We start from the raw sequence: 15,675 nt of genomic DNA, 5'->3' as shown, positions 1-15,675 counted from the left end.
ACAGAGAATAAAAAAGCAATTAACTTGCCCTACATATGCCTGCTGCTGCTACTGCTCCTGCTACTGCTGGTGCAATGCATGAACTTTGCCGGTGTTCAGATCATCTCATGCACCAAGTGAAGAGGGGACGAAGGAACACATTGCATCCGATATCGAGTCAGAAGCAAATCAGCAGTGAACAACAAAGACAAGGGAAGCAAACCCAATCGGATACGAGCCAAAAAGACAACTTGAAACAATACCCTAGAAGCAGTATTCTTTCTTAGTGTTCTTTTTCTTTCTCATTTCTCATTGGGTTAAGGCGAATCCTCATGATGATTTGGAATTGCAGCAAAGGAGGCGAACATGTACGGTGTGCAGGAGTGTGGGTGGAAAGGAAAGAAAGAGTTGGGTGTGGGTATGGAACCTGACCGTTATTCAACCCGGGGTCCTGGATAGGATCAGGCCGGGGGAAAGGGGGTGGGTGGTCAGCGGCAGACAGACACGTGAATGCAGTCGACAAGTCTAAATCTGATTTCTCATTTCGAAATTTGCCATCAGAACAAGGAGAAGGAGCATCTCGGGCCTGCCGTGACTGGCGACCTGTCCCCATTCCGGGTAATCGCTCGTCTTGCGATGACGATGCCGAGTGGCCATTCTGGCGGTGTACACCAGCCCCGGGTCCAATTGAAAGAGGCGAGAGAAGCGACCGGTGGAGTGGTGCTAATTGAACGGAAATTAAGACTTCGCCTCTTGAAGAATCAGCACATGCGGGCTTCTATCTAGGGAATTGGCCGTCAGCAATGGGTTGAGGTGATTCTTTTTGGCTCTTACAAGGGATCGGATTGGACGTGCTGGTGGCTCGACCACAATCATAACCACACTGCTCAGAAGCCAATGGCTTACGGACGATCGACGACGATAGGCTTATTCAGAGAGGATGCATAAATTGTGAGAACATTGTCATACTCGAATTGAAAGAATTAAGGAAGCTCCCGGGTCAGTGGGTCGGTCAGTCTCGTTCTCGAAGATTGGCTTTCTCGGACTCGGTTGCATGATACCATTGTTGCCCAACGAGGCTGCTGATCGTATAAATTTAGTAGTTTGCATTACGAAGCAGGAAGTAGAGAGCGATCAAATGAGGTAATTCTGGGAACTAAATGACTTGCAGTTGAGAATTGAGGTAGGATAGGATAGTAAGAATAGCATCTACTCTGTAGAACTGGAATAGTTCATTGCTAGGCACCAGAGTTGTAGTCAGTCAGTCAGTTCCTAGGTACAGAACAAGCAACTTCCAGCAGTAACACCGCCCCAAGTCACGTTTCCCGGCCTGATCTACGGCTTTCCGCCAATCAGCGGTAGGCTGGGCATCCAAAGGAACAAAAGAGCCCTGGTTGACTACTCACCACTACCCAGGTAAGTGACTAGTAACTCCTAGTAGTATATCAATCTGCGGTATCATCTCCCGTTCGGTCCTCGACTGCAGTGAACAAAAGAAATTAACATAGTGGACCCCGTCGACCATTCTCGAAGACTCTGCCTATCGGATCCCACTTGTATCTTCCCCAGAAAGCTAAACGAGGGGCACTTCATCGGGTAGATACCAAAGTAGCTATCTGAACTAAACTAAAGATGCAAAATATCGGTGTTGAAGGAATGTCGGTCATTGGGTCATTCCCCTCGTAACTGGTCCATCCGAGCCAATTGGCGGTGATGCTTGTCATCAGGCACAGACTGACTGACTGCACCGGTCCGTGATCTGATCGCCTTTTTTTTTTTTCTTCTTTTCTCTTGCCTTGTACCTTCATCCTGGTCATCTATCTAGTACCTAGTTGGTTAGTTAGTGAGTAGGCAGTATGGATATTCCCCATGCATACATACAGACTACGGCTTGTGGCATGTGGCGGTAGGTCGCTAAGGCCCCCTCCTCCCCTCCTCAATCCCCGGAACAAACATCGTGCCACTGAGGCCCCCCAAGGAGCTTTTATTAATTATCGCCTAAGCAAGGTCCCCCTGCCGGTAGTAGTCGGACGGAGCAAAGATTGTGCGTACAGATATGTACATGTATGTATTCTGTACGTGAGTAGGAGGATTGATGATAGGTGCCAGGACATCCGGTCCCCGGGCCAGGGCAGTAATAGCAAGCCACGAGGCAATGGGCAAGTCGGGACTAACAAACATGAAACAAGACCCCAGGACAGGTGTTTCAACTCGACTAGCTTAGACTCGACTACTAAACAGCCTGGCTGGCAGCTTCTCGTTGGTGTCCGCAATCCGCATCCGCATCAGCACGGTTCAAGGCATGGCATGGCATGGCATGGAATGGCGGGTGTCGCGTCTCATCGTCGTCCTCCCGGCCGGCCTTGATCGCTCCAACCGGCACAAAGAACGCCCGTGCCATCCCGGAACACGCGGTAAGTAAGAGTTGGGTAGGTAGAAAGAAAAAGAGGGACTCGGAAAGGGAAAAAAAAGCAGCGTGGCTCGCCTTGGTCCATGCGAACCATATGGGTAAAGCAGCCATTGACAGGGCTAGGATTTTGCAGTGCGCCAGCCAGAGACCAGGTACCTCCCCTTAGCTGGTTATCTTCACCGTTAGTCGCTACACTAAAGAGCTAGCTTGCATTGCATTGCATCGGACGCGGATCCACGCTGTGGGGGTCGTCGGCTTTGATCGTCTTCGACCTGACTTCCTGTCAAGTTGGGGGAGTATGACTCACACGTCGGTCTGCCTCTGTCTCCCTCTCTCTGGGGTCGCCATGTGAGGACACAGGGGGGATGGGTACTGCCTGACGCCCCGGACTCACCCTGGGCAGCACGTGTGGCTAGTCTGAAGCAATGTCTGCAGCAGGGAAGTAAGTGAGATGTAGCATACAATAAACAGAAACTGAAACAGAAAATTGATATTCATCTCCATTGGTATGCTACCTATAGCTTCACGTCTCAACACACAACGTCATCATGTAAAACTACATTTCCAAGTGTCATTCCTTACCAACCCATAGGATTTATCCAAGATCGTCAAACGGACTCGTATACACACCGTCTGCAAGTAAACAAAATGCTGAACGCATAGGGGTATCTTCATTTGCGACTGGAACACGACATTCCGTAAGGCATCAAACTTTCAAGGCAGGCATTGATTGGCCACTATGTAATGAATTATTTCCCTCTTATTCTCTGTTTCTTTCTTTCTGCTTTATTTGCTTTTCTTTCCTCTTGCCATTGCCCGTTTCTTGTTCTGTTTGGGGTATCCGTAAAATCCAAGCCAACTTCAATTACAGACTGTAGTAAGGTTAGTGGGTATGAATGTTTAAAGACGGATGTAGTCCTGTTGTTGCGACACCTCGCCAGTATCTGACTCGGCCGCGATGAGTTGGGGCTCATCCTCATCGAGATCGTCCGAATCGACGTCATCCGTGTCAATCTCATCGTACTCTTCTTCCTCGCTGGATGCATCAGACTCTTCCGCAAGGCCCGTAGCATCAGTCTTAGAAGCGGCATTTTTCCTGATCTGTCCGGCCCGATCAACATGGGGGAGGCGGCAGCGCTTCTTGTTGCAAACGCCCTCATTCGCATAGTCTGGGCATTCGTGAACGTGTCGTTGGTCGCATTCGGCACCTTTTTCACAATATCCTAAAACCGCAAAGTCCCTGCACACAGGAGCGCCCGGGGTCACACGAACATGGGCATAGCGACATTCGGGGTTGGAACAGCGCCCTCGCAGGAAATGCACGCAGGCAGGGGATCTGTGGGGCGAGGGCTCATGAGAGAGATCACAACTTATACCTGCATTGCATTGACCAGTCTGGAGGAAGTCCTTGCACATTGCAACCTTGTTCGGGTCGTGAATATAGGGACATGTTGGTCCTTTGTAACAGCTGCCTAAACGTTTGAAGATCCTGATCAGCGTGATCCCGCAGAAGATGAAACAATAATGAGATGGGGGCAAGGGCCACTCAGGGCCTCGTGTAGGGAAAGCATTGGTACCCGTCGTAGTGAATCGCTGGCAAAGCGCGTTCTTCTTCTTGACCGTCATTGGTTTTCTATATTTGAAGTAAGCTTCCAAACTCGCCACATGGACAACACAACCGCCACCTTTTTGATGTAACAGCACCCAAGCGGTGGAGATTTCCGTTCTTGCTCCGGACAAAAGCGACGCCTGCCACTGTCACTCGTTTTGGCGTAGCGTTGGCAGTATTCGGATTATCTATGACCGGTAAGCTAGTTCGCTTGACCAGAGCATCTACAGCGCACGCACCAGACACTCGGATCAGCTTGCCACCACCGCGCGACACCCGAAACGGTATGTCGTTGACGAAAACCTGATACTCCGCTGACGGGTCTGCAGTAGTTGACACCTGAGGAGCCGCGAAGCCCGTAGGATGCACTCTGCCAACGCCCTGTGCGTAATTCATAACTCTCGCCTGCTCGACCTGTGCTCTCTTTTGCGCCTTGGCCTGGCGACTCTCCTCCATCGCCTTCGTCCTCGCTTGTGTCTCTTTGTCGTATATCGAAGTGTTGATGAGCTGCATATGGCGATCGCGTTTCACAACCCACTCATTTGGTGTTGCAGATCGCGCCTCACCGTCTGTATCAGTCCCCGTGCCAGCTGGAGTAGCCGATCCAGGTGTACCTGATGTTGCGTTGTTGAGGATGAGGGTACGGTGGCGATGGGGAGCTACATGACGGCCTCGTGAGTAGTGTCGTCCACGATAAGGCGCCCATCCGCGACCTCGATAAGGAACATGTCGCGAAACGTGTTGGCCTGGAGCTATTTCACTACTGTAGGGAAACTCAGGCTGAGACTGTTGAGTTTTGTGCCTATTGATCTGGCCTGGTGGAGGTTAGAGGCCGGCACGGTTATGGATAACTAGAATGCGCTTACCAGCAAGCTGGCTGATTTTGGCCATCAGATCCTGATCTTCTGTCATTTTAACCTGAGTAGGCGGCCAAAGCCACGTTAGCAAGTCACTCAAAGTAGAATCTTTCGTCTATACTGGGTAGCTGAATGACAGACGCCGCTGAGTTGTAAGAGATGAGCTTGTGTTGATGATGCGGATGATGAAATGACGAACGCGGTGTGTGGCGGCCGATGGTCACGTGTTCCTGCGCTTTGTACGGATGCCATTGCTGTCTAGGTATAGTCTGACAATGACTACGGAGTACGGAGTATGTTATGAGATTTTCTACTTCGAACAAAGAAATTTTCATTGACTTGAGCGATTCAGCTCGATGATATTGTTCTGTAAAAATGTGTGTTAGATGTCGGGCCTGTCATCTAGGCGCTCATAATATACTATCTAAACAGCCTGTATCAAATCACCCAAACCCCAAAGTAACGCCATGGCCCTTATGCTACATCGGATCCGTATCCTTAAACAACGTTCTCGAACTGTCCTTCGTCATTATCGGTCATCATGCCGGAAGGGGTGGCCTCCTCTTCAGAGCCATCCTCGAAGTTGTAGTCTCCCGGTGCGAGTTCATCCTTAGCATCGCTGTACATCGCATTGGCGTAGTTGCTTTCCCTCGCTTCGGGCTTCAGCTCCCAGGTCATAGCAAAGTCACCGGCTTTGACCAAATGCGCAACCATTTCCAAAGTTTGTTTGAGATAAGCCTCGGGCTGTCGCAGTCTCGCCTTGAGGTTCTTAAATGGCCAGTACTTGTATTCCCTGAAGCACTGGTAGATAAGATCCAACAGTTCGTTTTGAGGCATACGCGTGGTTTTGTTTTCCTGGGCCTTGGGCTTGGCTGGCCTCGTTGCTTGCTGGAATGGAAAGTATTTTGTAAGTCAAGTAGAACTAATAAGCACGGCAAAGGAAAACTTACCACAAAAGCACCCTTCTCTCCAGGCAATGCATTGCGCGGCTGGAGCATCTTGCCCGGAATCTTATCGATAAATACAGTCTCACGCTTCGGTTTGAGTGCCTCCAAAGCTTTCTTCTCCGATAGCCGCCGGAATTCCTCGTTCTCAACCGGAAGGCAGTTGAACTCTTCACTCACGCTCCCGACCAAAGCCGTTTGTTCTGCAACAATGTCAGCAAGACCACCTTTGTCGCAGTAACAGGGTACATACTCGGTACAGTTTTTCTGACGTAGGGCTCCCATTTCTTCTTGCGCTCCTTCTTCTTCATTTCTCGCTTCATCGACTCATAGAGCGCCGAACGCGCCTCGCCGAAAACCACCATTCGATTTTCATGACCTGGGAGGTCCCTCTCCGTGAAAAGGTACGTATTTTGCGTCAAGTGCGAAACATTCTCTGAGGTTATCGTTTGTCGTTGCAGAAGGTAGTCTTTAGGAATATCGCGATTGTCTTCTCGTGCGTTTATGCGCAAACTGACCTACAAAGGTCACAAAAGTCAGTCCGTGTAACACAAAAACACAAACCGAGGTTCCTCGACAAAGTTCTTCGCAGATGGAGACATACCCGTTTGAGATCATTCTGTGTACCCTCAATTCTCATTGTTCCGATCTGAATTTCCTCGTCGTCATCGCCGGCGCTGTTTGACAGATGCGCCCAATGTTCCCATAGTGACCGGGGCAGCCGTGAGAGCCAGACGCTTTGGTTTGCAGCCGAGAAGTCTAGATCGCCCGCATCCTCATACAAGTCTTCATCGTCAATATCAGCGAGCACTGTATCCTTGCTGTCGGGATCCTGTTTGATGTATGGGTCGGGTTTGATGTATGGTGTCTGGGAATCAGGCTCCTGTTTGACTTGGGGGACCATGGCGCCACACAGCCTAATACTGGAGCGAACAAAAGTGTTGACTAGTAGCCCAACTTTCCGAAGATAATGAAGCGATCGTAACCGAGGCGCAGGAGAGCGACGAATCAAGGGATTAAATGAGTCCAAAAGAAAACGTCAGTGACGTACGCGATGTTGAAGCTTCGAATGGGGAAGATGCGTCGCCGCAAGCAAGAAACCCGCCGCCCGAGCGGGTCGTCAAAGGCGGTGGGCAACTTGCGCTTCGAATAGGAAAACATTAACACAATTCCATTCATACTTCTGCCTCAGCGTCCTAGCTTTCAACTTTAACATTAACCTAAAGATATTTTTTTTGGATAATTTGCTTTTGCTCAATCTACTAGATACGGCTGTTCCAAGTCAGCTCCCACAATATTTGGAAAATCCGTATTCTGAGGCGGTAACCCCCGTCACTAGGAATGTATTTCTTGGGGATGTACAGGACGGAGTCTTAGTATACCATGAAGGGTCAGAGTACTCAAGCATAAAACAGGAATACCCCATTGTATCATTTTGCCCAAGGTCAGTAGTCAAAGAACGTTGCAACTCTCTAAATTAGATGTGCTGCATTGAGTGCTGTGCTTGTAGTCCCTTATCGATAAGCTCCCCAGCTTCACTTCTCCATCGGCATCCACGCCATATTCCTGACGTACACCACCTCATCAACCCCTCTGCCCATCAAAAGAACACCACCTCCACCCGCAATTACCCGCCTACTCGAGTACCATATCCCACATCAACCTCACAATCACCTACTAGTCATATAACCACACCTATGGCCTCCCAAAAAATCACCTCCGCCCTCGCGGAGATCGAATCCTCCGCGAACCCCCAAAACAAGCTGCAGCTCTACAACAACCTCCTCAGCGACATCGTATCGACATCCACAGAACCCCAGATCTCCAGAGACCTAATCTACTTCCTTGACTCCGTCCTCAGCGAAGACATCAGCATCGTCGCCGCCCGCCCCATCCTCGATTCCTTCATCGCCGTCCTCCGCAAACTCACCCAAGAAACCCAAATCAGCGTCGGTCAACACGCCATCACCCTCCTCCAATCCCGCTCCACCTCTGTCGAAGAACAAGACGCACAGATCCGCGAGCTCCTCGCAGACGCCTACGAAGCCGAAGGCCAGTACACCGACGCTGCGAAAGCCCTGCAGGGCATCCACATCGACAGTTCGCAGCGGCTAGTCTCCGACGCCGCCAAGGTGCGACTATGGATTCGGATCGTGAGATACTATCTCGAGGAGGATGATACCACCAGTGCGGAAGCGTTCTTGAACCGCATAAAGAACCTGCCGAGTAAGATTGAGGATCACGAGTTGAAGCTGCATTTCAAGCTATCCCAGGCTCGTATCTTGGATGCTCGTCGGCGCTTCCTCGATGCTAGTCAGGAATACTTTAATGTTAGTCTTGCGGCGGGAGTGGATGAACAGGATCGGTTGCAGGCTTTGGCGGCTGCTATTCGGTGCGCGGTGCTCGCTCCGGCTGGGCCGCAGCGTTCTCGGATCCTGGCTACACTGTATAAGGATGATCGGTCGACGTCGGTGGATGAGTTTGCTATCCTGGAGAAAATGTTCCTGGATCGGTTGCTGAACCCGGAGGAGGTGGCTGCGTTTGCGCAGCGGTTGGCACCGCATCAGTTGGCTGTGACAGCGGATGGGTCTACCGTGCTTGATAAGGCTGTTGTTGAGCACAATTTGGTTGCGGCTAGCAAGCTCTACGAGAATATTACGACTGATGCGTTGGGTGCGATCTTGGGGCTCCAGGGGAGTGGGGACTTCACGGCGGGGGAGAAGGCGGAGGATTATGCGGCGAGGATGGTCGAGCAGGGTCGTTTGAAGGGGAGTATTGATCAGATTGATGGGATAATATACTTTGACGGAGGGAATGCGACTACGGGACAGCATATCCGGCAGTGGGATGCTGGGGTGCAGGGTTTGGCTGAAGATGTGGAGAGAGTGGCTACGAGCATCACCAATGCGTTTCCGGTGAGTACTATAATCTGAGTGCTATGTGGTCTACAGTGAGCTAACATTAAAGTAGGATTTTGCAGCTGGACAGCCGACAGTGCATTAAGGGTATGAAATGATACACCATGAATCAGAAATTAGCTAGCGACATGTTTGTTTCACAGGCGTAATGATAAGAAGATGCGCAGATGCGCAGAATACATGGTATATGATACATGTGGGTGATGGTCGTTAGAAGCGTATGTTATATCGTGCGTCGAATGTAGGTGAAAAGCAGGGGCTGTGACCTGTCTCGGAAGCGATGTATCGAGTTGCCCGGAGAATTATCAAAATTGGCCATGTCTCAAGCCAAAGGGGCATTCAGGTTTGTGTATCCATGGTACTCCGAGTTGTCCCTTTATGTATGCAGAGAGACAACTCTCACCTGCTGTGGCAGGTAGTAGCATATGCACGCGCAGGGATACAGCGACGTGCCATATAGCTGTGCGCGACACCGCTATGCGGATGGGTCTGTACCATTTCAGGCACGATGCATAAAATCGAAGCTCAGGGGGATGTCAAACACCCCGACACGATCACTCATAACGGCGCTGCTCGCCACAAGAGCGTCAAGCTCGACTGGCATACAAGCCGAGGCGAAAGAAGAAGGTCTGTAAAACCAAGTCTCACAGTCGTTCGACCTCATCTCAAATACCGCGGCAGATCATCTTGCCTAACATCAATTTCCGTGCGAACAGTAATATCCAGCCAGCTAGTATCATTACTCTTAACACTGGAGGGCAGACCGCCCTCACTCGAATTCGACCTTCTCGGGACACCATTCTCCAACTTAATAGACTCCGCAGTGGAAGTCTTGCGACCCGTAGCCACAAAGTTCGAGGTACTGACATCGGTATTCCCATAATAGGGGACCTCATTCCGGTATTTGTAGTTATTGCTTGAGAGCTTTCCTCTCGGAAACAAGCCTCGGATGGTGGGCAGACAAGAGCAAATAAGCCCGATGGAGGGCTCAATATGCGTCCAAAGCGTAGCTTGGTAGACGGTATAGGTCATATCCGACTCATTGATCCAGAAGAGGACGACAACGCGGAAGATACTCGCGAAGCAAACGAAGCCACCGAGAGCGAAGACGCCGTTGATGGCGAGTTTGTCTTGCCAGGAGCGGTGGAGACCCCAGATCAAGGGGATGGGGAGGGCTAGGAGAACGAAATCCATGACCACGTTGAAGATCTGGTTGACAACGATTAGGGTGTAGCCGTCTAGGCATTGGCCGTCGACGCTTTGGTCCCAGTAGGCTTTTAGGGGGCGGCATTGGAGAGCGCAGGCGAGGAAGACGCCCAGGCCCCAGAGGCTTATGAGGACGTTGATGCTGAAGGATGTCCATTGGAAGGTGCGGGTGGTGAAGATGCGGCGGTAGAAGCAGACGATTGAGACTTTGATGAGGGGACAGAGAGAGAAGTAGGTGAATTGGTTGGCGAGGAAGATCTGAGGTGTATTAGTTGGTGAAGATGGTATGTGAATGTGGTAGGGGTAGTTGGTACCTTGTAGAAGTTCATCATTGTTTCGTTGCTCAGGTTGCTTTGGTGAGAGCCGTTGCCGCCGATGGTGACCCCTTCGGTTGTTTATTAGCAAGGTTAAATACTAAGTATTCGTGAATGTTCTTTAGGATAGCTCACAAAGAGACAGTTCGATGAGCATGCCGATTAGCAGGAGCATGCATGCGAAGCATAGGTAGTCGTCCACCCCGAAATGTACTTTGCGTTTGAATCGGGCGACTATGCGTAGGATGACTGCTAAAAATGCGAGACTAACAAGCACCGTAACGATGCTTATCATTTCAACTCCTCTCGATGTAGGAGCCATGTTGGACAGGGTGTTACTGCGAACAATGGTTTTAAAAAATGTAGAATGGGTATGAACGAGTGTTTGATTGAGCGAGGGTAAGCAATATGATGCCTGCGATCATTACGCTTCGTAGTCCATTTGGGCGGTAGATATGAAAATGAGTGTTGATAACGAATGTTCAAGTAAAATGAGGAGGGTGCTGAGATATAACGAAGGCAACCCGAGCATATGCCGAAGCATGAACTACTATGTGGATTGGAGGAAAAGGGACAGCTACAAAATAGGGTGGAAGCCTATTGAATATGTATCAAGTGGACCAAGGGTATCATACCTCGAACGCTTGATCGCAGGGAAAAGTGGTAGATCTAGATATGGGCCCTCTTTCCGTATGAGGATACTCACCGCGCCCATAGAGCAGGGAGCCAAAGGACCCATCATCTTGTGAGCTTAAAAACAAGCCTCTCATTTGCGGGTGCCTCTTTTTCCACACAATCCACAAACTGGAATTTTCGGTTCTTTGAAACGCACCCGAAAAACCATTCACCAGTGCACGCTGATAGTCTCCGTGGTGTGCTAAGCAAGTGGAGCCGGTCGTATGACTTGAGTCGGGGTGGTCCCAATGTGTCCACTCTGATGTTGACAGACAGACCACCCTCGTGGCAAGGAACAAGCCATCATTGGATTTGTAAACAGTAATACTGGCACCCCAGATAGTATAGATAACTCATTTGGCGACATAATCGCCGTGATTCCCGACTTGTGCTTCAACCCCAATTCATCAGGGTCATGCAAGGTAATTTCCGGCGTAATATCAGTTAATATAGATCCCAATCTACCTTCAGCTAGTCTATTTCGCACTTGGCTCCAATGTATCGGGACCTCGGGATCCACGGCCTAGGAACCCTGGCTCCAGGTGTATTAATTGTGGCGAGCATACGCAATGGGCGGTGATAGCGCCAGAGTGTTTCACTCTCCATCATGTTGATAGTAGATCAGTGAAGAACCCCCCAGGCTTGGGGTAATTCGGAAGTTTATTTTCTGCTATTGAATTGATTGATCTGCAATATCTTCTTCATTTATAATCTGCAGTATAAAACAAGTTACTCAGGGCGATCGCGAATTCAATTGCACTCACTGTTGAGTGCGCATTCCGTGTTTCCGCACAAGCGGATCAGGCGATGGCTGACGAAGGGTGAGGTGGGTATAGAAGAGCCTATCGGGAACCCTAAGGAACTCAGATGGGTATGTTCAGCCCCGTGCTCCTTGAGACTGGAGAACTGTGGTTTCAGCTCCTCCAATCATAATCGACTCTGCCTATTTGCAGTCATTCAGAAATTTTCACTCATCGCAGTAGTAATTCGGCCAGACTGTCCCAGCTACTCCACCGCCCTGGATGAGGTGGTAATAATGACTCGCAATGAGGCATGTAGCACACACACACTGGTCTTCGTCCAAAAAGGCTATTATAGTGTAGCCATCCAGGTATCGTTGGAAGTTTCCTCTCTTTCCGCTTTCTTCCCGCTTCTCTTTCCGTTCCATGTCTGTTTGATCCAAATGCTTTGATTAGCCGAACCACGGGTGGCTTTTTTGATCGACAGCCGCCGGTTCCCAAAAGGGCCGAGCGTTACCTAAACTCAACGATCAACCTCGGCGCTTCCGAGGAAAGGTACGTGGAAGGCAACAGTTTTGAATTCTCTCACGTCAGCGAGCACATGGCTTGCAATGCATTAAGTTGCGGCTATTGGAATAGTTTCCTCAATGGTCTCTTAAAAGTGGATTGGAGAGCCACCTTAACTGGTCCAGTATCAACAAGGTTCCATCCCTGTTCGTGTGCAGCACGCATGCATAACATTGATCGACTATATATGTAGTGAGATGAGTCTTAGCATTCTTAGCTGTCTAGTATTCACCACAGACTACTAGTAAGACACCAGGGGTATGGAGTAGGGAGTAAATAGTAATAGTAGTAGTGACAAGTCGTAAACTGGACTTGCCGTGTCATGAAACCCGAGAGTACTCCGTAGAACCCCTATCTGAGAATTGGTCTCCTTCCAAGTTTATGCCCTTCACCCTCGTTGAAGATGGTGGCACTCTCAACGTAGCGAGTTTTATATGTGTATAGGATAGTGATTTTAACTTTAGGGAGAATACATTGATCCTGGGAACAATCCTGAGGCAGTTGTCACACGTGGCTGGAGTGAGGGCTTCCCCCCCGCCGAGCTGGAAAGGTGGGGTCGTGTTTGTAGAATTGGCTTTGTTTGTGTAATCAATTGACTCCTCGGCTGACTCTCCCACCGAATGCAGGGTCTTCGATTGTGGTTCAGTCCTTCAAACGACATCTTACCTATTAATTCCGATTGCTAACCCCCTGGTGGGATACCCCTATTGCCTGAATGTCTCGTTTGTGAACACATACTATCGTTTGTTTCTATCCGCGCCCATACTTTCACAGACCCTACAATGGCTGTACCTCCCCGCCCACCGGTGATCCCCTTGATCATCAACGGTCAAGAGGAATGCACGGGCTCGACCTTCGACGTCGTCAGCCCCTATACCAACCAGACCTGCTGGACAACTGCATCAGCCTCGGCTCAAGATGCCATCCGCGCAGTTGAGGCCGCAGAGGCAGCTTTTCCTTCTTGGTCGCAAACAAAACCCACAGTTCGGCGTGATCTCTTGCTGAAGGCAGCCGATATTTTGGAGAGCCGCCTCGAGCAGAATGCCGAATATATGCGAACTGAGATGGGCGCAGATGTGGGTGCGTCACAACATTTCATCGTTCCACTCGGGATCCGCATGTTGAGGGATATCGCGGGGCGCATCACTTCCATTTGTGGTAGCGTCCCCGTTGTCGAAGAGGAGGGCCAAAGTGCCATGATCTACAAGGAGCCCATGGGGGTGATCCTCGGGATTGTGCCCTGGTATGTCCGCCACCATTCATACATGTGAATTGTCGACTGACCTAGCAGGAATGCTCCATATGTGTTTGGAGTCCGTTCTGCAGCCTGTGCACTTGCAGCGGGCAACACGACTATCTTGAAATCCTCTGAGCTCTCTCCATGCTCGTACTGGGCACTTGCGCGCGCTTTCCATGATGCAGGCCTACCTGCTGGTTGTCTGAATTTGGTATCATGCCGACCTCAGGATGCCCCCGAAGTAGTTAACGCCATGATCGAGCACCCGGCCGTGCGCAAGATCAATTTCACCGGCAGCACGGCCGTAGGCAGAAAGATTGCGGGCGCTTGTGGTCAGAATCTCAAGCCATGCTTGATGGAGTTGGGAGGCAAAAACAGCGCCATCGTCTGTGCAGATGCTGATATCAAGACTGCTGTAAAGGGAGTCCTTGCGGGCGCTTATCTGAACGTATGTGTAGCTCGCCCTTACACCATATGCTACCTTATTCTCGCTTCCGATGACTGATTTTGCATAGTCTGGCCAAATCTGCATGGCAACTGATCGCATTCTTGTTCACTCCTCCATTGCACCCGTCTTCATCGAGGCGCTGAAGGAGGCACTCACATCCAGCGTAGACCCTGCGTCTCAGCCTCCGACTTTGGTGAACATGGCTTCGAAAGCACGAGTCAGCAATCTCGTCAAGGATGCCTTGGCAGGTGGAGCCCACTTGATCCACGGATCTGTAGACCACGACTCCGCTCAATCAGACAATGGCGTTCGAATGGCGCCTGTGCTCCTGGGTGGTGTCAATGAAAAGATGGCCGCTTGGCAAGAAGAGGCTTTTGCCTCCTTGGCAGCATGCATGATTGTTGAGAGCGATGAAGAGGCAATCAAGATCGCCAATGGTAGTGGCTATGGTTTGTCCGCGGCCGTCTTCACCGAAGATCTACGAAAGGGCCTGGCCATGGCCCGCAAGATCCAGTCAGGGTAGGCCATTACTTCTCTATGCGTCTCTCTCTTAAGAACTGAGGAACTGACTGATGGTTTGCAGTGCCGTTCACATCAACAGTATGACCATTCACGACGAAGCTGTCCTGCCGCACGGTGGAGTCAAGAACAGTGGATGGGGCCGGTTCAATGCATCCCAGGGACTGGAGGAATTCCTGGTTACCAAGAGTGTGACATGGATGGATTAATCAAAATTGCGAATCATTCCTTCATGTACAAACTGACATCTAGTTAGCCTGGAAACATTATGATAGTTGCTGCCTCGAGGGCATCAAATGCAGAATGAGAGGTCTGAGGGTTCTCTAGTATTTTCCAACTGCATTTACCGAGTTTCCAACGGTTCTCCGTATCTCTATCTGAAAAGGACATCGATTGCTCTTGTAAGGATTATTGGTGCCTACTTACTCTCATTCAGAGTTCAGTACTCCGATAGATGCAAGCCTGTCTTTTGACAGGTGATTAGGTTATGTGGTTACTGACATTACGAGGCGACCAACAAGTCTCACAAGTACTACCTAAGCGGCTTTCGATCATGTGCCACACGGCCAAGAGGTTTGCTCTGTGAACCTCAAGCTCACCTTGTCTCCATTACTTAAACTTCAGCAGCCAAATATTGGCGAATACAGCGCCAAACAGATATTAGAACAGCTTGAGGATACTGGCCCTCTTACCTATGTCTTTGCTGACCTTAGTGATCCAAATTTTAACTTCTTGATGAATGATTCGCAGTGGTGTGCATATCTGAAACCATGTCATCGGTATACTCTACCGTTGGTCAGGATCGTAAAGTGAGTATTCTATTTGGTCAACGTCACAGAGGTACGCTAAAGCCAGCTCCAATCACCTTCGTTGAGTAACTACGAGGCTAACATCCAGGGCAATCCAGTCCAATCGGAGTTACCACTCGCCATTCGCTACTGTGCCGCCTAGGAAAAGTCACTGTCAAAAACGCATATCCGTATCTATCACACCCTCGTGGGATGTCCCACAGTGCTGGAAAATGCCACGAAACAGTCCACGTACCATCACCTGGACGAAGAAATGCCACCAAATTGATTAACAAGTCTTTCGACAGCTTCATTTGCCAATCTCGGATTTGGACACTTGCCGGCAGCGAATACAACCTTATTGCGGCAGCTACAAAGCGTTTTATGACATCAGGAACGTTCTATTCAGGTCCCTTTCGAACAGTGGGTGATATGCAATGTCGCATATCACATCGTGAAAGAGC

General features: G+C 50.0%; 5 protein-coding genes across 5 annotated transcripts; 2 read left to right on the top strand and 3 right to left on the bottom strand.

Moving 5' to 3' along the window:
• Positions 1-3,132: 3,132 nt before the first annotated feature.
• On the bottom strand, positions 3,133-5,012 carry BO79DRAFT_208046 (CCCH zinc finger protein). Its single transcript, XM_025682304.1, has 4 exons — positions 4,865-5,012; positions 4,238-4,813; positions 4,075-4,186; positions 3,133-4,022 (listed from the first exon to the last, which is right to left on the bottom strand). The coding sequence occupies exons 1-4, from the start codon at positions 4,908-4,910 to the stop codon at positions 3,290-3,292; spliced, it is 1,467 nt and encodes a 488-aa protein (XP_025542012.1). The 5' UTR covers positions 4,911-5,012; the 3' UTR covers positions 3,133-3,289.
• A 207-nt stretch (positions 5,013-5,219) lies between these two features.
• Positions 5,220-6,855, bottom strand: BO79DRAFT_236310 (transcription factor IIF subunit TFG2). The gene is made up of 4 exons (XM_025684563.1): positions 6,404-6,855; positions 6,053-6,317; positions 5,806-6,002; positions 5,220-5,743 (listed from the first exon to the last, which is right to left on the bottom strand). Exons 1-4 carry the CDS (start codon positions 6,701-6,703, stop codon positions 5,354-5,356), a joined length of 1,152 nt encoding a protein of 383 aa, XP_025542011.1. The 5' UTR covers positions 6,704-6,855; the 3' UTR covers positions 5,220-5,353.
• Positions 6,856-7,395: 540 nt separating this feature from the next.
• BO79DRAFT_169328 (COP9 signalosome subunit CsnD) lies at positions 7,396-8,900 on the top strand. The gene is made up of 2 exons (XM_025679474.1): positions 7,396-8,714; positions 8,770-8,900. The coding sequence occupies exons 1-2, from the start codon at positions 7,497-7,499 to the stop codon at positions 8,800-8,802; spliced, it is 1,251 nt and encodes a 416-aa protein (XP_025542010.1). The 5' UTR covers positions 7,396-7,496; the 3' UTR covers positions 8,803-8,900.
• A 477-nt stretch (positions 8,901-9,377) lies between these two features.
• On the bottom strand, positions 9,378-10,736 carry BO79DRAFT_191072 (uncharacterized protein; the record flags this gene model as incomplete). The annotated part of the gene is made up of 3 exons (XM_025680799.1): positions 10,373-10,736; positions 10,238-10,308; positions 9,378-10,181 (listed from the first exon to the last, which is right to left on the bottom strand). The coding sequence occupies exons 1-3, from the start codon at positions 10,557-10,559 to the stop codon at positions 9,378-9,380; spliced, it is 1,062 nt and encodes a 353-aa protein (XP_025542009.1). The 5' UTR covers positions 10,560-10,736.
• Positions 10,737-12,848: 2,112 nt separating this feature from the next.
• BO79DRAFT_236307 (aldehyde dehydrogenase) lies at positions 12,849-14,675 on the top strand. Its single transcript, XM_025684562.1, has 4 exons — positions 12,849-13,462; positions 13,511-13,904; positions 13,972-14,423; positions 14,488-14,675. Exons 1-4 carry the CDS (start codon positions 13,002-13,004, stop codon positions 14,630-14,632), a joined length of 1,452 nt encoding a protein of 483 aa, XP_025542008.1. The 5' UTR covers positions 12,849-13,001; the 3' UTR covers positions 14,633-14,675.
• Positions 14,676-15,675: the final 1,000 nt, after the last annotated feature.

This window comes from Aspergillus costaricaensis (assembly GCF_003184835.1).
Source record: "Aspergillus costaricaensis CBS 115574 unplaced genomic scaffold BO79scaffold_8, whole genome shotgun sequence".
In the NCBI taxonomy this organism is placed as follows: domain Eukaryota; kingdom Fungi; phylum Ascomycota; class Eurotiomycetes; order Eurotiales; family Aspergillaceae; genus Aspergillus; species Aspergillus costaricensis.
The sequence above is the reverse complement of the archived record's forward strand: the minus strand, read 5'-3'. Positions and strand labels throughout refer to the sequence as shown.